The following is a 22946-nucleotide window of genomic DNA, read 5'->3' as shown; positions in this document are numbered from 1 at the left end:
AAAAAAATTATAATTCTGCCAGAAATGCTGTCAGACTTTAACTTGTATTGGAACTGTAACATTCCTTTTGTAACATTGGACTTGAAATGTGGCTTTTATTTAACTTTTAAGTAAATGTGTGAAGTGTTTCATTTGATGGTTGTGTTTAGTTTATCAGTAGTAAGGAGATTCAAGAGTGTGGACTTGGCGTACTCTCAGCGCTAGCCGACTGTTCTGGAGCTGTTGACCTCATGTGCCAGCAGGGGGCGATTGACACGGTTCTTCATACGCTGCAGATGTTTCCACAGGAACGCAGTGAGTCTAACCACTTCTCTATGCCAGGAGATCACAAGCCTCTACTTCTAATCCCAGCCAGACTTGAGTGTTGACATAAGGTCTGGTCCACACTTCTGGCCAAAAACCCACTTAGGTTAGGACCGTTCACACAGAATGGGTTTTAGAGTTCCGGGTTTTGAGCTTGTGTCTCTTGAAGAATCTCTCCCATGACATATTATTCTAAAAAGGCGGTGCTCAGGTTTAAAGAAGTTAAACTTTTAAAAAATGTGTCTTTAGACCTGAAAGGGTTAGTTCACCCAAAAAAGAACATTTTGTCATCATTTACTCACCCTCATCTCATTCCAAACCCATAAGATGTTCGTTTATCTTTGGAACACAGTGTTATTTTGTGATGTCTGTCCCTCCATGAATAAAAGCCTACATTTAATCTGATCATTATATAAAGCAATCGAGTCTCTTCAGAATATTCCTACTAAACCGGTCAATTTATATGGATTAGTTTAACGATCTCTTTATGAACTTTTTGAAGCGTCTATGTGGTAGTTGCGTAGCTGTCAATGGAGGGACAGAAAGCTCTCAGATTTCAACAAAAAGATCTTCATTTGTGTTCTGAAGATGAACGAAAGTTGTACGAGGGTGAGTGATTAATGACAGAATTTTAATTTTTTGGGTGAACTATCCCTTTGAGTTTTCCTTCAACTTCCTTGTGTCTCACTTTTAAAACATAAAAACACATTCTGTGTGTATCGCCCCTAAGACAGGAAGAGACCATCTGACTGACATAGAGGTTTTAAAAAATAAATAAAAATGGAAAAAATGCAATTTAAAAAATGCTAAACATCTTTCGGAGGGTAGGGAATGTAAACAGAAGCACAACTGTATGATAAACGATACTCATCACCATTTTGTAGATATTCACTACTGGGCTCTTAGTCTCCTGTTTCACCTCATCTCTAAGAAGAAGCTGTCCCGTACGATGGTGCCTGTACTGGCCTTTGTTTTGGTCAGCTCTGTACGGCAACACAAAGAGGACCCAGTCATGCTTCTAAAGGTAGTTCTCTACAATTATTATCAGTTCAAATTCAATAGGGTTGTTGTTGTTCCTAACAGTGTGTGTTTTTGTCCATTAGGGATTTCAGGCGGTGTTTAAGTTGTTGGACACCTGCTCGAGTGCCGCCGCGTGGCTGCAGAAAGAAGCTTTCGAGAAAGAGATCTTTCAGGTCCTGCGGGAGAAGACGGCAGACCAGCGTCGAGATCCAGTGAGAAAATTTAACTAAAAGGTTTTAGACTCAAACAAATCGAATAAAAGCAAGATCCCCTGATAAATCCCAATTTTGTTGGGCTTCAGTTGCAGGTAATGAGTTGCCTGTGCCTGTGGAAGATGGTGGCGGACACTGAGATCATGTACATGCTGCTGGAGAGAGCGTGTGAGGACGGAGATGTGGACATGGCAGAATGTCTCATTAAGCTGGGCGCTGACATCAACAAGAAAACAAAGAGCGATTCGCTCATATATCAGGTCTGATTAATGAGAAATAAAGGAATATTTACAACAATGAATAATCATAGTTTACTCATTCTGTGGTTTTAAAGGGGGTATTTTTATGTTTTTATTCTTTTCACATTTGCCAATCATAAAATTGGATAGATGGATGGTTAGAGAGGATGGATGGATGGATGGATGATTGATGAACGATCGATTAATGAATGGATGGATGGTTTGAGAGGATGGATGGATGAACGATCGATTGTTGGACGGATGGATGGATGATCGATGAACGATTGATTGATGGAAGGATGGATGGATGGATGATCGATCGATTGATGGATGGATGATCGATGAACGATCGATTGATGGACGGATGGATGGATGGATGGATGATCGATCGATTGATGGATGGATGATGAATGGATGGATGATCAATGAACGATCGATTGATGGACAGACGGACGGATGGATGGATGATGGATGGATGGATGATCGATGAACGATCGATTGATGGACGGATGGATGGATGATGGATGGATGGATGATCAATGAACGATCGATTGATGTACAGATGGATGGACGATGTATGTATGTATGGATGGATTGATGAATGGATGATGGATGTCGATGATAGTCTTTACTATGTACTACAGTACACCCAAATCGCTTTACAATCATATCAGGGGGTCTCTCCTCAAACACCACCAGAGTGCACCATCCAATTGTACTCATTCCACTACATTTATTCAAGAAAGCTTGACTAACATTATACCAGGATCTTTATTGTCGTTCCTAGCAGTGAAGAAGATGTTGTGTTTGTTCAGGTGTGTGATCGGGGGGCTCCTCTGGCCTTGCTGGAGCTGCTGGTTTCTGCAGGTGTTCATGAGCAGCAGTTGCGTGGAGCTCTGAGCGTGTGTGTCAGGAGGGGTGAGGACCCCATGGTCACACTCCTGCTCAGGCGTTTGGGCCTGGACCGCACCAACAGCGCCCTGTGCCTCGGGAGCTTTCGCCTCGGACAGATGAAGGCAACGTGGCTCAGTGCTCTGCTCTCTGAGTGCAGGACTCAATCTCCAACAAGCAACAAGAACAGTGAGTCTATTCACATGATCTGGCAATGCCTAATGTTGTTTAAAGTGTGGCATGTATTTGACAAACATATTCTGGGGTCATTATTCCCTATAAAAATGTCAGAATTTTCTTCAATAGAGAGTTCTATGTAATGTTCTAAACCTGTTTTGAGAAAGAAAGAAAAAAAGTTTTCAATTCAGAAAAAAAGGCAACAACTAACCTCTGTTCCCTGATTTGGGAGCAAGATGCTACTTTGGTAGCTGACACTATGAGAACACCCTGGGTGTTGCCGATTTTCGCTATTGGTACTCTTTGCCTCCGAACAAGAACCTGAGAAACATCTTGTGTCTCAGGTTGATCTGAATATAGAAATAAGTAACTTTCAGATCCACTGTGACAAACCTTCTACCAAAGTTTTATCTCCATTCTGTCACCTGATGGAGTTTTGGTTCCTTGCCACTGTCACCTTTTTTTCACCTATGTTGCAATTGGCTTTTGGCTTGCTTAGTTGGGGACATTTAATTTAATATTCAACAATAATACTGATCTGCCTGCATTGACACCATTATATGAGAAGTGAACTGAGCTGGACGATGACATCACGTTTTTCTCCTGAGCTTTATATACAAATGTACTAAATTAATAAGTTTTTTACAACAAAAATGAAACATCACTGAACTTACTTAAGCTGGACTGTGATGTTATTTTCTTCTGGAAACAAACTTTGCTACATTATTTTCCTTTTGTCTCTGTAAAGCTGCATCTAGCATTTTGAGCGCTGTTGAACGGATTCATAAACACTTCAGATTGGCAATTGTGTTCACACGCTCAACATATATGTCTGTGATTGGTCATTGTGTTCATGCGCTCAACATATATGTCTCTGATTGGCTACAATGATCAACAATGACATCTTTGACGCCTTCAACGAGCGCTTACACAGATACACATAGGAGCGTTTAAAAGCGGGTTTCTATTAGCAGATCCATAATATATCCACTGATAGACGGATTCGCTGATAGACGCCGCTTTCAAAAGATCCTGTGTGTATCTGTCTAAACCCCAGTGAAGAGCATCAAAAACATCATGTTTTTAAAGTGTTGATCATTGTAGCCTATCACAGACTGTTGAGTGTGTCAAAACAATGGCAAATCAGAAACGTATATGTTGAGCGCGTCAACACAATGGCCAATCAGAGACTTATATGTTGAGTGCATCAAAACTGGCTAATCAGAGACATGTATGTTGAGCATGTCAACACTGGCCAATCAGAGATACATTTGTTGAGCGCGTCAACACAATGGCCAATCTGAGACATATGTGTTGAACGTGTCAACACACTGGCCAATCAGAGACATATTTGTAGAGCGTATCAAAACAATGGCCAATCAGAGACATATATGTTGAGCGTGTGAACACACTGGCCTATCACAGACATATGCTGAGCGTGTCATAACTGGCCAATCAGAGACATGTATGTTGAACGTGTCAACTCAAATCCGTTCAAAATGTAGCCTGTCTAAAATAGGACACAGACCTCCATCCTTCTTCGGCACAAGAAAATATCGGCCGTAGAATTTGCTCATCTCCTCTGTCACTTCTTTCTGCAAGAGGACTTGCAGACTCACTAACGTGCAGAGCAGTCTGTTGAAGCGAGGATTGCACCAAGTACCCCGCAGAAGTTTCCACGAAGCCAAGTGAACAGAAAATTCAATATCCAACTGATAATTGTGGCGCTTTCACCCAAGTTTCTCATCAATGACCACATTACCTGACACTGTGCTATTGGTCATCTCCAACCAACCGTGTCTGAAATATGAGGGGTATAAGACTGGTGTGTGCCCCGGACTGCTAAGGAAGTCTTATTTAAGGAACAATTCAGTCAAACATACAAAGTCAACAATGTAGGCTACAACGGTAAAGTAAAATAGCCTAAATGCATAAAGTTATGAAACTTCGCTTTGCACTCAGCCAACAAGATCTGCCTGGGACCAAAGATTGCCCGTTAGATACACAGAAGACGAATTATATCTCATGTTTAACTACTAGACTAGAGACATCAGAGCTAGCGGCAAAAGTCAGAAGGACTAGCCGAGGTAAGGCTGTTCCAGGCGGGGTTTATGAGTGCTGAGCAACAGGTGAATAACATTTTCAAATAGGCACTAACTTTATAATTAAACCTTAGATTTGAGCTTTATTCAACTACATTCTCGCCTAAAAAAATCTTAAAACTACATTTCGTAATAACAGTAGTATTGTATTTCAACTGCATAAAAAAATTTCCCCTCTTGTGTTGTCATTCCCCTTGTTGTACGCGCAAGTGACGATTCTCTGTCAACCAATCAACGTTCTGCAGTGAGTCTAGCTCCACCCTTTAGTACCAGACTACTGTGCTTGGTACTTCAACAGAAGGGTCCCAAAACAGTGGTACGTTATGGTTCAGTATGTTGGTACTATTTACAACTTTTGACAATCGAAACGGAAATAATTACTGTACTGTACCGTAGCGCTCAGTGGAAATGAGCCATTAGTTAATCTTGGCACTCTGCATCTAAAGCCTTCTGCATCTCCTACTAACAATGCCCAAGATGAGAGGTTCTCGGATGCGCATGTCTGAATTTGGGGCTCCACTGCGGGGGAAAACATTTCACATCTCCAGGAAATGGTGCACCTACTTTGATTTCTTGGGGGCACAAACCTTGTCTGACACATTTATGAAATCTGACATGATGCATGATTTAAAGTAAAGCTAGCGGCGAGTCTGACAGGTCTGGCTCTGGGGGGGAGCTCAGAGAAAGGCGAAAATGCTTCGGCATTTTGGCCCTTTGCTTCCTGACAAACGAAACAGAGATGGCTCTGTGTTGCTGAAGGCCAGTAGAGCTTAGCTGCGGATATCAGTTTAATTACCCTACGAGAGTGCTGAAGCACAGAGGGGCAAGAAGTGATGGTCATCGTATCACCAACCTTAGCAGGCTCCTTCAATGGGAGAGATCTAACTCCGAAAGATCCAGGGTAAGAGGTGTACTCATTTGCCGGGATGCAAGCATAGCCCTGCTCCACTGAACCAATGAGGCTGGTGAAGTCGGGCTGAGCAGCTGCTTCTTCCACAATCTTGACACCTTGATGTGAAGATCGTTGATGAATGGCAGCTTCTACACCCTGAGCAGAAGTGAGAGCCACTAGGGAAGCGCTAAACATCCTGAGCTTACTCAGGCCAGTCAATATTCAGCATTTCCGTGGCTCGAGCAATCATGTCAGTGAGCTGTTTCAAAGCGTCAGCTAGAGTCAAGTAGAATGAAACTAAAATTATTTGCAGTTAAATATAAATTTAATTTATTAAATATAATTTAAATTAAATTAGATTAAATGCAAATAGCTGAACTTTTTGAACACCTTAAGTAGGTCTTAATTACATTTTTATATGACATTTCATAATTACTTCTATTGTCTTTGAAATATGGTCAAATTGTCCTGCCGAATGTACTGACAAGCAATTATGGTAAACTAAAATATACTTTAATTTCTATTGAAACTTAAAGGTGCTGTATGTAACTTTTTCACTCTACTAAAGCATATATGCATATATATTTGCATATATTGAGGAAACATGCTAAGTTCACATACTTGTTTCTCTGAAAAATACTTCTACAGCCAGTTATTTTACTTTGAAATGTGTGTTTCCAGGCTGGAATGTTTGTATTTGTTTTGGTCTGTGATACTGCTCATTGCCTATTTGCCAATTTTCATTGTCCATTGTGCTCGTTCTTGTTGCGTGTGCTCAAACTGGCAACCCGTGTGAGCGCCGTCCAGTCTGAGGAGCAGGTGGCGGGAGAAACGACAATCTCCGTTATTTAGAATGGGACTGCAGTACCTATTTCAACCACTAGTTGTCATTCTTACAGACTGCACCTTTAAGGATGAATGCGCAGTTTACATTTTTTTTAAGTATATTACTTTTAAATAATTACAGTTAATTTTATAATCAAGTACTTTACATGTGCTTTAGTGTGTTAGTCAATATATCAAAGTAAGTAAACTTCATTAAGGCATGACAAAAGTTTAATTAAAAAATTATAATAATTTAAAATGAACTTTAAAGCTGCAGTCCATAGTTTTTCCTTTTTGTCATCATCTCTGTTCGAAATCTGCAATTGCAGTTAATCACGGAATTATACATTTTACGTGGGTTGTGCCTCGGCATGGCACAGCGTGGATGAATCAAATGTTTGCGGAGAATGTGCGGCTGTCAGTCAGTGTGGATACTGGTATTCGCAATCACAGATTCTACTTTTTGGAAGTATAACCAACATAAGAACTTTCACTGGAAAATATAATCTGAACAAGTAAAATCCACTTTTTGTTCTGACCAACTAAGGGAATTGCAGTAAATCACGCTGATTAAATCTAACGACCGCTTATGTCTTACCTGTCCAGCAGAAAAAAAGCCGTCTCTGCATCCGTTTTGAACCCCTTCAAAACACAGAGTTCAGCCCAACTTTCAAAAGCCCTTACGATATTTATTCTTGTTTTCGCATGGGCCCATTTGAAGTCTCTTTTTTTCTGTAGCCACTCCGAAGTCTTTTGCATTTTACATCGGGTGAATCTCCAGTTGTCACTGGTTATTGTCGTTTGTACCTTTCTGGATCCGCCATCAAATTTATACGTTTATATCAAGTGCTGTGAGAAAAGGCTATACATCTCCACTTCCAACATCCTCACACGTGATATAGCCACTAGCTGAGACACCTTCTTTATGTGATGTGACGTAATGACGTAAAGACATGCTCGAATTTCTCGCGGAAATTCACCAGTACCACTGGAATTAAAAACATTATTACAAGCTTACCATTTTGAATTGAGCTAAGGCAAGCAGATAGTTTTGAACACTGGCTGGTTATGTACTTGCTCAAACATTTATTTTTGATAATGTTTAACCCAAAAAGGTTACACTGTATTCAGCACAAACTCTGCTACAGTAATATGTCAAAGGCATGTATGTAAAAGTTTGTAGTTTTGAGATAATGACGTTTATGCGTGGTTTGTGAAAAAAAAAAAAAAAATTTCACTGAAATAAGGTCATGAAACCCATACTGATTATTTCTTCACAAGACTTTTGAAAATTGTATCACGTAGCCTAGAATATTTGATCCAAAACTATGTGAAAATCCTCCTGCATACTCATTCAAATATGACAATATATTGATTTAAAATTTGTAAGACATTTTGTGTGAGAAAGCTTTATGCGAGTAGGTGTTAATACTGGCGTGAATCATGAGTATTGATGTTTCACACCTGAGAAAGACAAAGACCCTCCCATAATGGCCCTATCAGGTGCTATCATTATGAGGAGCCTTGCACTAAGAATGAGTTATTGAACACACTGATCTAAAGACAGAGACTTGAACAGTCACACATTTTTGTGCCATTCCTGAAACATTATGCTTATCTGTCATTTCCAAGGTGTTTGATTTTTCATTTAAAAAAATAAACACCTGTGATCATCATGTGATCAAGAGAAACTATAGGGGTGCACATGATGGGATACGCTTAGCTCCGAAGCGATTCGAGATAGTCTGTGTTTATTGCGCATTAAGGGCTCTGCACTGCATTTTTAAGACATGGGAGGTCTTATGCACTTACCTCCTGTTGTTTGCACACACTCTCAAGTGGCCAAGACCACACGTGTGGGTATTTGGACAAGGCAAACAGATACCTGTTACAAGTTGGACTCTCTTTAAGTACACTTAAGTGACCTTTTATTTCACTCATTTTTTATGATCTTCAATTTTTGGATCCAGGATAATATGCATCCTGATAAAGTTCCCTTGGCCTTTGGAATTAAAATAGACCCACATCATCACACACCCTTCACCATACCTAGAGATTGGTATGGGGTACTTTCCATAAGATCATCTTTCAAAGCAAATCAAACTAGCTATTAGGCTAATAAAACCATGCCAATCTCTAGGTATTGTGAAGGGTGTGTGATGATGTGGGTCTATTTTAATTCCAAAGGCCAAGGGAACTTTATCAGGATGCATATTATCCTGGATCCATGAAATAACTGGCCTTTAAAAATAAAAATCTGCCTGACTCTATGGGAATTTAACATAGGGGTGTTCTGCCTTATGCACCCTGTATTTTAAGGAAGAACATTTATTTATTTATGATACATTATTCATACACAAAGAAAATTGGTGTCCTTAAAGGTTGGATTTTTCTAATTACGGCATTAAGATCAATTTCCAAAAGATTATTTTTTATTCCTCTTTTTAGGCAACTTTAGCATGGGTGTCCTAACTTATTCACATCACTGTATATATATATATATATATACTTTCAAGATTTGAGGGCACATTCAAGTGCACATTCAATCAAATTAAACACTCTTTTTTTATTTTTTTATTCTCTGTCTAAAAAAATGGGGCTTGTCTTTACTGGCTAAAATAAGTAAAGGAACTTCAGTTTTTACAAGATTCACAGACAGTGCCAGTTCAAGGAAATCACTTGACTTGTGGCTTCTAGACTATTACTTGACTAGAATATTAATACTATTATATGTATGTGGGGAATTTAATTCTAAATAACAATAACTAGCCTGACTGTTGATGGTAAATCTTCTCCTTGCATCTCTTAAGGTAAAGGTCAGTGTTTGGCCAGACAGATCTTGTCACTCCAGAGGAGGAAAGAGTTTTTGGGAGTCAGTAGATTACAGAGTGATGTCAGCACATTCGGATATTTGACGGATGATGAAAGTGACGACTCGCACATTTCCTTAGATGAAAACTTAGTCTTCATGTTTGATGACTTGGAGAGTGACGGTAAGATGATTCTCGGAAACACCCAGTCATTTCATTTGATCTGGGTCATTTTTTTGCATTGCCTTTTCAACCTCATGGTATGATGAAAAAGTTTGGATGTATTAATAATTATTGAATTATGCAGAATCAATGTTGACATCAATTATTATTGCAGTTGATTAAGAAAATTACACATACACATAATATTATTATCTGAAAGAATGAATGTGCTGTTCCATTGTTAGGGAGTGACGGACCTCCACATGGATTATTGCCCTTCAACGATTCACCAGAAGTGGGCAGAAAACCTGCTTGGAGAAATCACAGTCGACATAGATGTGCCAGTTCAGAGGTACCACATCGAACAGATGCAGTTTTGGTGGGCTGTGTGCTTGGATTTAAACAATGAGGGTCTCTGACTTAATATTTTTGTACAGGAATGTCATCGTGAGACAGATCCAAGCATCCCTCTGTATAAGCGGTTTAACTCTCACAACACTAAAGGTACATACTGTATAACAAGCTGTCAGAAATGTGAACTAGTCCTACAAATTTCACCCGATCAATGTGTCTTATTGTTAACTTTACTCTCTACAGGGCAGGGTTTCGTGGAAAGCTCGACTCCTGGTGCAGGTCCTCTGGCCATAGACAAAGACCCCATCCGTCTGCTCGACCTATCAGGGAATGAGCTAAGCAATCTGTCCTGTTTGATGGATGTGAGCTCTCTTAAGCGACAGATTGAAAATCTCCTTCGGCTTGATCTGAGCAAAAACAGTCTATCAGAGTTTCCGAGTGTTCTCTGTCAGGTGTGTGGAAACATTTTGACAGAATTACTAAATTAGTGCGTTGTCAAAGTTAACATGAAACAGTGCTCAAAACCCATTCTGTAATGTTTCTAAATGGTAAATGGTAAATGGACTGCATTTATGTAGCGCTTTCACAGACCCAATGGCCACCAAAGCGCTTTACATATTTGCCTCTCATTCACCCATTCACTCACTCATACACCGACATGTATTCCACTCACTCATACACACATTCTAAAATGTATTCTATTCAAAATGTTTCTGGGAACATGTTAGTTACTATCGATTTTAGTACTATGATCTGAAGCTGAACATTAATTAAATGATGTTAAGTTCCCTTTTTTGAAAAAGAAGTACTGTATACTTTAGCATACTTTTAAAAAGAGTTCATGTTATGGAAATTATATACTTTAAAATAATATATGTAAGTGTGAACTGAATGTAATGTTTTCGGATGCTTAACTAAAAGGTTCCTCAGAGACGTCGGATTCAGTGGCCAAGAGTTGCGTCGCACAGTAAAGAACTTATCTGAAGCAGCAGAGAGGAGCAGCAACTGGCTGTGGTTGAGACGGATAGAGTCTGGCTGGCTGTGTACAATTCTTGAAAACTTGAAGAGTCTGTTGGTTTATTTGTATAGTTTGCATAGTAATTACAGTTATTACATTCCTGTGTATTTTGCGTGAATGAGGATTGCTGTTTGGCCAGATATTGTGTTTTGGGGTAGTACGGAACCGTTGCCACTGACCGCTTTAACGTCCGCAGTGGGGCTCGACAGCCTTAGTCAAACGGGTTGGCGCGTATGGTCGGGTTGTGGAGAGGTTGTGAGATTGTGGTTAGGTCAAAGGAGCAGCCTCAGCAGCAGGAGGGACGTAAAGGTCAGTAAGCTGGGCTGAGTTGAGTGGGGGACGGAGGGGGGTGACTCTGGGACGCCAGAGTCACTGTCGAATAAAAAGCACTCAACACGTGACATATATATATATACGTATATGTATACTTTTAAGATTTGAAGTACACTACAAGCGCACATTCAGTACAAATAAGTGCATTTCTTTTTACAAGAGTTATTAACTATAAATATTTACCTACAACAGTGGCCCAGTTGTAATATGATAATTGTATAAATTGCATATATATTAATAATTGTTACTTTCTTTTTCTTAGAGTTTAAGAAGTCTAACCCGTCTAGATCTCCAAGGGAACCAGTTGCAGTCACTTCCTGGAGAACTCCTGCGTTTGCCCGCTCTGAGCGTGCTCAATGTGTCACACAACTGCATTGGTCCACTTCTGCTGCTAGACCCAACTGTGTGCAGTTCATCCTTACGCCAGCTCAACCTCTCCTTCAACCAGATCACCGTCTTCCCCTTCCAGCTGGGTCAGGCCATGGACAAACTGGAAGAGCTCTTGTTGGAGGGGTATGTTATGGGATGATGGTTTTTCTAGAGGGCTGGGGTGCTGTCATTTCTTTCATTTGTTCTTCTTATAATTTGGGGGGATATACATAAGTGTATGCACAAATCAACAGTAAACATTTCCCCCCCCAGCAATCAGATATCAGAACTGTCTCTCCCTCTCTGTCTGGCTGAATTGAAAGTTTTAGATGTCAGTAAGAATCAGGTTAAAATGGTTTCAGACAACTTCCTCACTGAATGTCTCAAGATGGAAACTTTCACCGCTTCTGTTAACCAAATCAGTAAGTCTGCCAGCTCTTTAAAGCAAACATGAATCAAAATTCCTGATTTTAACTGTCTTAAAAATGATTTAGTAATATTTCATCAAAATATATTTACTTGAAGAAGAATATCTTTTTGGCTATGCTGCACGAGCTATTGGTTAATGTTTGTCAATAGGCAATCATCCATTTAGTAATTGTTTTTGACCAGTGTTATTTTACAGTTATTTATATGCTATTATAGTATTTATTGATATATTTAATCACCTTTTTTTGCATTTTCTTTTTTTTTTTTGTCATTTATCGTTCTTATTGCTTTTTATATCTCTATATAATTTAATTAATTTAGTTTTAGTAATTTTACTACTTTAACATCATGAACATTTTTCAGCTAGTTGCCAAGACTACATTGCTAATTTTAAGCTAAAGTTTTAAAGTTATTAATGAAATACTTGTATTTTATGTCTTCTTATTTCATTAATGGAAAACAATGTTTAATACTTTTAGTTTTAGCTAACAATAAAAACACCTGTTTTAGGATAAAGTCGTAAATAATGCAGCTTTTCTAAAATCTTAACAATAGTTTACGCTGTAATTTAATGCCAGTTAACATTGCTATAATACACATTAAAACATATAGTTACAGCATTAATAACAGCCGACACAAATGGTATTGGGTGCTTACTTTTCACCATCCAATCAATTCACAAAAATCAAATCAAATTAATCAAAATAAATGGATAAAATAAAATGTCACGTTTTAACATTTTAAATGTTGTTTCATGAAAACTAAGATGGAAAATCGTGTTCTGTGTATTGTTTCTGTTGTTATTAACAGTCTTGTTTTCATACAGGTTCATTGTCACACCTTCCCTCAAAAATAACCACAATTAAATTATCAATGAACAATTTTACAAGTGTTCCTGAAATAATCATGAACTTGCCATAGTAAGTATGTTTTCTCTCTCTCAAATGTACATAATAATAACAATATATACTTCTGATTTACAAACAACACCTGTGATATGCTTTATAAGTTTTACATTTAAAAATAATTTTAACTTATCCTTAAGTTTGTAAAAACGTTGTGTCTGCAATAATGCACATAGAGTATGTGCAGGGCTCCAGACTAACATTTGAGAGCAGTAGCAGCTGTGCCACTGAGTTCTACAAATGGTGGCACCAGAGCCTGATTTGGTAGTGCTGGGGGGATTTCTAATCATAAAGTTAATTAATCATAAAATTACTTTGCATTAATAAGTGCAGTTACTAATAATATTACTTGTTTGTTTATTGGAAATGTGTCAGTAAAGCACTGAGCTTTAATTGAGATGTAGATAAAATGATTATATTTTAATAACAACTTGCAAAAACCTCACTTTTTTAGGGAAAGTTAAATATTCTACTCTTATTAAATGTACCTATTTTCTTCCATAGTATCATGCTGAACTGACCGACTGCTTCAGTGATTATAATAGGAGCAGGGTTACTTGCTTTGTGTGTAATTCAGTCACAATTTGAGGAAAAGTGTTTGTTTTTCATGAGACTTTGTGACAACTTGTTTTCCAAATATTAGGGAGTGGAAATAAGTTCTCCTCTGCCACCATCTACTGGTTATAGTGGAAATCTCATGTCTTTTTTAAATAAAAGTGTGTTTTTTTTGCTACAAAGTAGTAGTTTGCTTGCAAATCATTACATAAAAAAAAAAAACCATTTAGATCTTTGAAGAGCTGGAAAAGTGTGAAGCACTTGAAAGCCCTTGAAAATTGCTTGATTGTTGTACAAACCCTGAGATGAAAAAAAAAAAAAGATTTTGCCACAATACCATGGTTACAGTTAATGTTAAACATGTTTGTAAACTAAGACTTAAACTTTATGTGTTACAATCTAACATGAGACATGGTTGCTCAAAGTGTCTCAAAAGATTGTACCATGAAATTACTGTCAGAAATTCCTAATCAATCATCACCTCTCCTAAAGTCTTAATAATTGTATAATTTGCACTCTGGCTAAAGATGCTGTAAATAAAGCGTAACTTGTTTTGAACTTGGAAGTTTCCTTTTTATGTCGTTTTTTAACACGTCTCTTTGTCTGTTAGTTTGCGTTCGGTGGACATGAGAAAGAACAGCATTAACGTTCTTCTGGGACCAGCTTTGTGGGTCAGTGTAAACCTGAGAGAGCTGATGTTCAGTCATAATCACATCGCCTCACTCGACCTGAGCGGCCCGGTGTACAAGTGGGCCCGACTGGAGAAACTTCATTTAAGCTCCAATAAACTCACTGAGGTACGATTCTTATCACACTCTGATTCAATGAAACACTGTGGTTGTGGTCTGTCTTTGTGCCTGAAAGGATATATGTGTTAAAAAAATAATGAGAAGTTAGTGTTTTGTGCTTTTGTTTTTTAGATCCCTCCTCAGATTGGCATGTTGGAGGACCTGACGTCTCTAGATGTCAGTCACAATGAAGGTTTGCGCTCTTTCCCGGATGAGATGGGAAAGCTGGTTCATTTATGGGATCTACCTCTAGATGGTCTGCAGCTCCAGCTGGACCTCAAACACATCGGAAGCAAAACAAAAGACATCATCAGGTCCAAGTCTGCCTCAATGTCTCTTTTAGATATTGTCCTTTTATAGTAAAAGACTTTATGTTGTTTGTAATTTAGCTTTTAAATACATCAGTGACCATATCTGTATTGTTAAGAATTGATGATTGCCAATGTATTTTGTTTTTATTACTTTTTTTTTTTTTGTCAGTATTGGCAGATGATAACATAAGATCTATTTTTTCAAACAGTATTTTCTTCTTCTTATGAATTAACTTAAACCTCTGCATTTAAACCCCTGGATTTGCATTATAGTGTGTTTAGTGTTAAATTTTTTAATAGTGCCGTTTTATAAGATTACCTATTAAATCAGTTTAAATATTATTATTATTATTATTATTTTTATAATCTAAAGTTTAAAGACAACATAAAATTAAAATTGTAGTCCTTGTCTGTTCCTAACATGTGTGCTTCTAAAGTTGATTAAATAAACTTTTATCAGTAATACACTTTTTTAAATCTTTTAGTATTTCTCTTCCGGGAAAAAGGGCAAAACATTTTGAGGACTCATCTTGCACTAAGGGGCGTCTTCAATTTTTTTGCCCAATAGAATGCTCTCTAGAGTATTTATGTCCCTCCCTCTTATTACAAATTCCATCTGTAAATAGCTATCTCTAAATAGCAATACCGTGATCGCTGTGGTTCTCACAGGTTCTTGCAGCAGCGTCTGAAGAAAGCTGTCCCATATTACCGCATGAAGCTCATTGTGGTGGGCAGCCCGTGTAGCGGGAAGAGCTCTTTGATTCAGCAGCTGATGAGACTCAAACGCTCTCAGTGGCGATCTGATCAGCACACCATCGGCGTCAGCGTCCGAAACTGGGCCGTCAGGAACAAAGAAAAGAGGAACATGCAGCTGAATGTTTGGGAGTTATCTGGTGAGCATCTACACAATGCTTGCAACAAATCAATTGTGGGAAGATATCATTAGGAAATTGCAGATTTTCATCTTTCTATTATTGTGCAGGTGCTGAAGAATGCAGTGGGTTTCACCCTCACTTTATGAGCTCCAGGGCTCTCTATCTAGTGCTGTATGACTTGAAGAAAGGACCCAGTGAGATAGACACCATAAAACCCTGGCTCTTTAACATTAAAGTAAGTTTAACCTTTTACTCATTCCAGCAAGCACAGAATGCTTTTACAACATTTTTACATCATGTACAGTATATGTACACTAATATGTATATTATGTCATGACTCATGGTACATTTAACTACATTTAGCAGATTAGAGCTGTGCGATTAATCTAGTTTACATTTTTATGAATATCCAAGAAAATAAGCAGTTGGAGTATAACGCAAAAGTAGGGGTGTAACGGTACAAGTATTTGGTACAAGTCTTTCGGTTAGGTACGCACGTGTACTGAACAAATACTGCGTTGTTTTAACCACTTCACGTGCAGAAATTAATTTGAAACTCCTAATTTTAAATATCTTAATTTTAACACATCAATATCAACTCTTAAATTCCAAAATCAATATTTTAGTCTATACTGTTTCAGTTGATGCGTCTTTAAAACTTCACAAGACATTATATAGCATGCCTACCATTCAATAATTACCTAGTTCTGGCATGCAACTCTAGATGGCGCAGCCTGATTGTTCGAACTCATTTGGCATTAATACTAAAAGACCTTCCACCTACAGTAGACAACCGGAAACGAGGGATGGACAGTAAACCAAGTTCAGCTGATCTAAGGGACCGGGCAGGTTGGTAGGTGTAAAGTAGATCAGACAGATATGGGGGTGCAAGACCATTTAATACCTTAAACGTTAGAAGTAATACCTTATAGTAGATATGTGATGCCACAAGTAGCCAGTGAAGGTCTTGTAGCAGAGGAGTAATGTGAGCAGAATTCCTGGTTTCAGCATCAGCTAAAGTGAGAGAAGATCGTAGACGGGCAATATTACGAAGATGGAAAAAAAGAGTTTTTAACAAGTGTTTTTAACGAGTGTTTATCAACCCTGAATCCATGGACAAAAGAATGTCATTAACCACCTGAAGAAGGGCAGTTTCAGTGCTATGTGATGGGCGAAATCCAGACTGAAAAGTTTCAAAAAGACCATTGACATCCAAGTGCGATCGCAATTGTGAAGCAACAACCCTTTCAAGGACTTTGCTTAAGAATGTTAAGTTTGATATTGGTCTGTAATTGCCCATATTTAGGTTGTCTAGGCCTGTGTTTTTCAGTCACCGCAGCCATTTTTAATTCTGCTGGAACAACGCCGGATGCCAAAGTACAGTTTATCATATGTGTTATGAAGGGTGCAACCTCGGGCACACACAACTTAAGCAAAACAGTAGGTGTAGGATCAAGCCGGCAAGATGTGGAGTTTGACTTCACAATTAGATCACTTATGGCAGCAGGAGTAGTTAGAGTGAAAGCAGAGAGTGAGTTTGTTGGGTGAGGAGTGTTTTTGGTAATGGATGCAGTGATTGACTTCAATTTATCTGAGAAGAATTGAGAAAAGCTATTTACCTGCCCCACAGAGCCCGAAATAACATGTTGTGGTGGATTTGTGAGTTTGTTAACGATTGCATAGAGTGATTTGGGCCTGTACTTGGAATTCCTAATGGTAGAGGTGAAATCAGAGGTTCTTGCGTCGTTAAGGGCTGTACAGTACTTAGGCAAGTGTTCTTTAAGAGCCAAGGAATGCACGATTAGTCCAGTTTCCCTGTATAGTCTTACTAGGCGGCGACCCTCAGTTTTTATCGTTCGTAGTTCAGGAGTGAACCAGGGTGCGGCACGAGTAGATGGAACCAGTCTAGTTTTAACAGGAGCTTGCTTCTCAAGTATTTGAGACAAAACATTATTGTATATACAGCAGATTTCTGACGGACAGTTAGATAGTAGACATTCTGACAATGTAGAGGCCCTTATTGAAGCAGAGAAAGCATTTTACGATAAGTCGGCATTTTCTTCTGTGACTACAACTGAAGCTTATGAGTTTATGATCTGAGAAAGCAAAATCAGAACCATTAACAGAGATCTTATTTAAGCCAAATGTACATATGAGATCCAGTATATGACCTCTGGAGTGAGTAGCAAAAGTTACATGTTGAGTTAGGTTAAAAGAGTCCAGTACAGACATCAATTCATTGCATTGTGCAGTGTTTTCATGTATATTAAAATCACCAAGCAGAATAACAGATGAATAACCACCACAGACAAGAGTAAGTAACGCACTAATCTCAGAGAAAAAGTCATTGGGACATTTCGGAGGTCGGTAAAATAAGATTACAGCCAGTGGCGTTTGGCCAATCATTTTCAGTGCTAGGTATTCAAATGCTGAAACATCATGAAACTCAATCTTGGAAATTTTAATAGTCTCACAGCAAACCACAGCCAGCCCTCCACCTCTACGATGGAGACGCAGTTGAGAGAAATAGATGTACCCAGGCGGTGTTAAGAGGTTCAGGTTGAAAAGGTCATTAGGAACCTGCCAGGTTTCCGTCAAAAGTAGCATGTCCAGGTTTCAGTGTCAGTGATTATGTCATTCAACAGTGTTGCTTTATCAGTTAGAGAGCGTTTGTTCAACAGCGCACATCGCAGGTCTGAAGATGCGCGTCTGCAGGTTCCGAGGTCAGGATCAAAACACAATGATCTTAGATTTCCAAAGTTAATGGATCGATTTTCCAGCTGTGTTGTATGAGAAGCACGGGTGTTGGTAGAGACAACCAGAATATTATTAGAAGACGAGTAGCGATAATTCCGAAGTTTCTTCCGCGAATGGTGTATGTAGTGCGGTCAGTGGAAAAATCCCAAGTCGTTGACACCATTTATAAGTGTCCGGAACCAATCGGAACGATCCTTTATACCATATGTTCTGAGATGGGTTGCAGAAAATTGTAAAGTCATCTCGGGGAAACTAAATTGATTAACGTCATTCAAAAACAGCACAAACCAAAAAAGACCAAAAAACTAAATCTTCAAGTGGATCCGTGACGACATGACCAGTGATGTCCAACGTGACCTACACAACAATTTATCAGTTTAACTACGTTAGCCAGAACCATATCAGACCCGCAATCCACACAATCAACAGAAGGGAAGGCTACCCAACCATACCAAAGATTGACACAACAAAATGATAAAGAATTGGGAGACTCACAGTATCAGATGCCGCGAGGGATATGAGGATAAGAAATATAGAGGGCTCGTAGCCGATCAGTGTGACAGGATCACGGAAACAGCCAGGTCAGTTAAGTTACCCAAAAACTTTTTAGCGTGTAAATAGTCCAGTGAATAATCCAAGAAATGTTTTGAGGGTGTAAAATAATCCAGTGAATAATCCAAGAATTCCAAGTCAATTCCAAGAAAAAACATATCCAAAAAATAGACGTAGCAACAGCAGACAGCCAGGTACCAGCGTGAAGCGGCAGCACAAGCGCGCCTAGCGTCCTTACACCGGAAGTGATCAGCACTGATTCGCTGAAGCGTTATAACCCCAACGCTTATCTGTGTGCTGCACATTTTATGGAGAAGAGCTTCCATAACCTAAGAGAGTACAATGTAGGCTACGCACAAAAGCTTCTCCTAAAATGGAGCGGTTCCCTTTTTGTCGAGACAATCTGTTGTTTGTGGATCATAACTAGCGGTGTAAACCAAGGACAAAACTGTTAGCCTCCGCTTTCCAGCTAGCTAACACCTGTGTTGATGTAGTATTTACTTTTGCTTTTGTAAGCTCTCGCTTTTGTAGGAGTGTTCAGTGCCCCTTAGGGAAATCAACCATGGTTTTGTTATCGATTACTGTTTGTATTACCATAGTTTTTGGACAAGTATCATGATTAAATGGTTTATAACTTTGTATTTAAAATGTATTTGAGAATAAAAATAAAAATGGCTCAGGTTACGACTGTAACCTTTGTTCCCTGAGAACAGGGAACGAGACACTGCGTCGATTGGCAAGTGGGGAACGTCTCAGGCGTGACTGGTGTCTGAAATCAATATCAAATCACGGCAATCACATTGACCGGTGACAGCCGTTGACTTCATTAACGTGCAACATGGAAGTATAAAAGGGTGCCTTGCAAACATGTCAATCACCTTTCGTCTGAAGGGACTGTTTGGCAGGCAGGCCCTGAGGCATGGCAGAAAGACGCAGTGTCTCTTTCCTTGCTCTCAGAGAACAAAGGTTACAGTCATAACCTGAGACGTTCCCTTTCGAAAGGGAACTCGTACTGTCATTGATTGATGCTTTGGGGAACGATATACCCATGCCGCCATGCTGAGGGGAGTGCATGCCAATCAAACGAGGGGCTGCAGAATCGCTCAGCCTACTGAAAACCAAACAGAGGTCAAGGGGGCGATGTACTCAGGACCAAAATATATCAGATGGTCCTGTGGGCCGGACAAAAGATCTACAAAAAATTTTTTTTGAGAGAGAGACAAACTACTCTACCCTGAGGTGGCTAATAGCCTGAGGGCTAACACAGGTGTGTAGAAAAAAAACAAAAACAAGTGTTAGCATAAACAATTCCATTCTTCTTTCTAGAATGACGTTCTGCCACTTAACTCTCCGCAGATAACATATGAATGAGTATTCATTCAAATGCACTCACATGAGAGGACGCCTAAGTTATAAACTTAGTTTTACAACTTAAATGAGCGGTGGCACACATCGCTTTATCCTACATATGACAACAAGGGAAGCCATCACATACTCGCAAAAGAAGCCCATACAACTGGTGCTTCTCTCTATCATTCTAGTCACCTAACAGGGGAACTTCAGGGCCTTAATACCAGAAAATTTTACCTTACCATATGACATTGACATGACCCCATAACTCCATACAGTGAACAAAGTCTGTAGAGAGATACATTTTACTGTTAGTTGCACACGAAAATAACTCTTAAAGAAGACCAACTCAGCTCACCTGCGACGTGCGAAGTGAAGACTCACCAGACAGTTCTTTATGATGGGTTCTACCAACTTTACATGCCTGAAAGAGGAACTCTCACTAACAAAGCCGAGGCGAGCCATCAGAACATTCTTCTCACCATGGGCCCAGCCTCAGGACTGATGTAAGAGATGCCTGGGGAGTCGGGGAAGAGAGGAGAGGTCTAAGATATAATCACGCCCTCAGGGGAGGTGATCTATCACCGACATTGTGTGCGTTTGTGCTGGATTACCTCCCTCAGATCCCTCTTCTTGGTGGAGTTGTGCCTCTTCTGTGAGCTACTCATCCACGGAGGCTGCGCACCAGAGGCGACACTGGCTCTCTGGCCCTGTCTACGGTTCTCGGACCTTGATGGGCCAGGCCTTTCCGTCTGTCTGGGCGTGGATACGGATCTCATCGGTATACATGGTCCTAAATGCAGCGGAGCACGCCTTCGCCCCTCTGAACTCTCTAACCACTGAGGTGCTGAAAAGCTCAGAGGGCGAAACCGGCGAATCAAGGAGAAAGTATTTCTCTTTCTCCCCAGTGTCGGCCAGGTTCAACCACAGATGTCTCGTCGACCGGCCGATCGCGGCAGCAGTCTGTTTGGTTGCCCGGAGAGCTAGATCTGTGTTGTAGATCTGCCCCACCCTCTGGTCGAGATCCCCCAGTAGATCGGCCTGGTAGTCCTGCAACACCACCATGGTGTGACTAGCCCGCTGATGTCAGTGGATACAGACAGAATATGGGTTCTTCCATGTCCTCTCGATCTCAATATGGAGATCGGGAAGAAATGGAAGGCTCATCTGAGCTGGTGGTTTATGACCGGAGAGAATCCGCTCTTATCGCGAGCGATTTCTCCCCAACGCGCAGCCATGGCAGCTGCAGCCTGCCTGTGGTGCGTTCCATAACACCAACCATGCTCAGCATACACGGGCAGGGTGGCTGAGAAGATTCAGGATCTATCCAATTCCCTGCCTGTGCGCGCTCTTCCTTCCCAGACAGAAAACGCACAGTTTGTGTGTGTCACCCGGCGTCCAATATCTTGAGCAAGGGTATGCACACTTCTGAAAGCACTCAGCCTTCTCAGTGCATTTCATAATTACCTGATTTTCAAGCGCCTACAGACAGAACAGTCCTTGAAGACGAAAAGGTGATTGTCATGTTTGCAAGGCACCAGGTTGCACGTTAATGAAGTCAGCGGCTGTTTCCGGTCAAAATGATTGCCGTGATTTGATAGTGATTTCAGACACCTGTCATGCCTGACGCGTTCCCTAAAGCGCCAATCGACACAGTGCGAGTTCCTTTTGAGAGGGAACACCACTCTGAAACGTGCTTGCAAAGTCCGTGCATGAAATCCTCTTGTTTGTTAACATTTTTGTCTGAATCAGGCTTGTATTGGTTTGAAATTAACACCATCCTTAATATTTAGATGTGAGTAGTAGGTAAGGTGTGTGACATTTCCCAAATATGTGTTAAGTGGTGTCAATCACAACATACTGGGCCAGCTAACCAATCATAGCATTTTTCGTATTTCGAAAAGGAGGGGCTTATTTGAAACATTGTTCAGGCCAGACTGGGGAGTGAGGTGCTGTAATAATGTAAAATATGTGAAAAATAATGTGTTTTTTGAACAATCAAACATAAAAGCATATTCTAGTACACTCCAAATAACTAAATCAATACTTCTTAAGGCATAATAATAACCCTTTACAAAGAGCTTATTGCTAAATATCTGCACAATTTTAGCTTATATATTCATTATATTTTACTTACTTTTACTGAATTATGGAATGTTTAAATAAATATTTCATTTCAATTCACATTTATTTGTATAGCGCTTTCCACAATACAAATCGTTTCAAAGCAGCTTTACAGACAATGCACATATTACAATTTGGAGTGATCTGTTATCAGAGGTAACTGTCTTAGTTATGTATTTAAAAATTTTACATATACAATTCACAGTTAACTATTAATTTAAACAATGTAATAATTTAAGGCCGAAACAAGCTCTTTGAAGTAATGAGTACTTGAATACTTCTTTGTTAACAAATGATTATGGCATATAGAAAAATGTAGAATTGGTGCATATGTCATGAAAACAATTTATGACCGCAACTGTGTAAATGATTATATTTCAACAACAAATTTAGTGTATAAACTGGCTTTTTTTGCATTTTACATGTTTGCATACAATTTTGTCGATCTAAAAATAAATAGCAATTGAATGTAATACGTTGGGCTCTGTTGTTAATTGTAACCTTTAATACAAAACGTACTGAACCGTGATTTCAAAACCGGGGTACATACCGAACCGTCATTTTTGTGTACTGTTACACCCCTAGTATATAGT

The 22946-nt window shown here is 39.5% G+C and overlaps 1 protein-coding gene across 1 annotated transcript in view; it reads left to right on the top strand.

Moving 5' to 3' along the window:
* lrrk2 (leucine-rich repeat kinase 2) overlaps positions 1-22946 on the top strand; it is an 81929-nt gene that overhangs the window by 17292 nt on the left and 41691 nt on the right. Inside the window, exons 15-30 of the mRNA XM_077211459.1 lie at positions 150-294; positions 1188-1327; positions 1407-1535; positions 1625-1795; positions 2590-2854; positions 9472-9654; positions 9879-9985; positions 10071-10137; positions 10231-10439; positions 11601-11851; positions 11981-12129; positions 12963-13056; positions 14207-14393; positions 14517-14698; positions 15365-15588; positions 15678-15805. Of these exons, the coding sequence (XP_077067574.1) occupies positions 150-294; positions 1188-1327; positions 1407-1535; positions 1625-1795; positions 2590-2854; positions 9472-9654; positions 9879-9985; positions 10071-10137; positions 10231-10439; positions 11601-11851; positions 11981-12129; positions 12963-13056; positions 14207-14393; positions 14517-14698; positions 15365-15588; positions 15678-15805 (2631 nt within the window). The remainder of the gene's footprint in view (positions 1-149; positions 295-1187; positions 1328-1406; positions 1536-1624; positions 1796-2589; positions 2855-9471; positions 9655-9878; positions 9986-10070; positions 10138-10230; positions 10440-11600; positions 11852-11980; positions 12130-12962; positions 13057-14206; positions 14394-14516; positions 14699-15364; positions 15589-15677; positions 15806-22946) is intronic.

Source organism: Siphateles boraxobius, unplaced genomic scaffold (genome assembly GCF_051911475.1).
Source record: "Siphateles boraxobius isolate OS27281-9 unplaced genomic scaffold, OSU_SipBor_1 65, whole genome shotgun sequence".
NCBI classification, from domain to species: Eukaryota; Metazoa; Chordata; class Actinopteri; order Cypriniformes; family Leuciscidae; genus Siphateles; species Siphateles boraxobius.
Note: the sequence above shows the minus strand (reverse complement) of the source record. Positions and strands in the feature narration are given on the sequence as shown.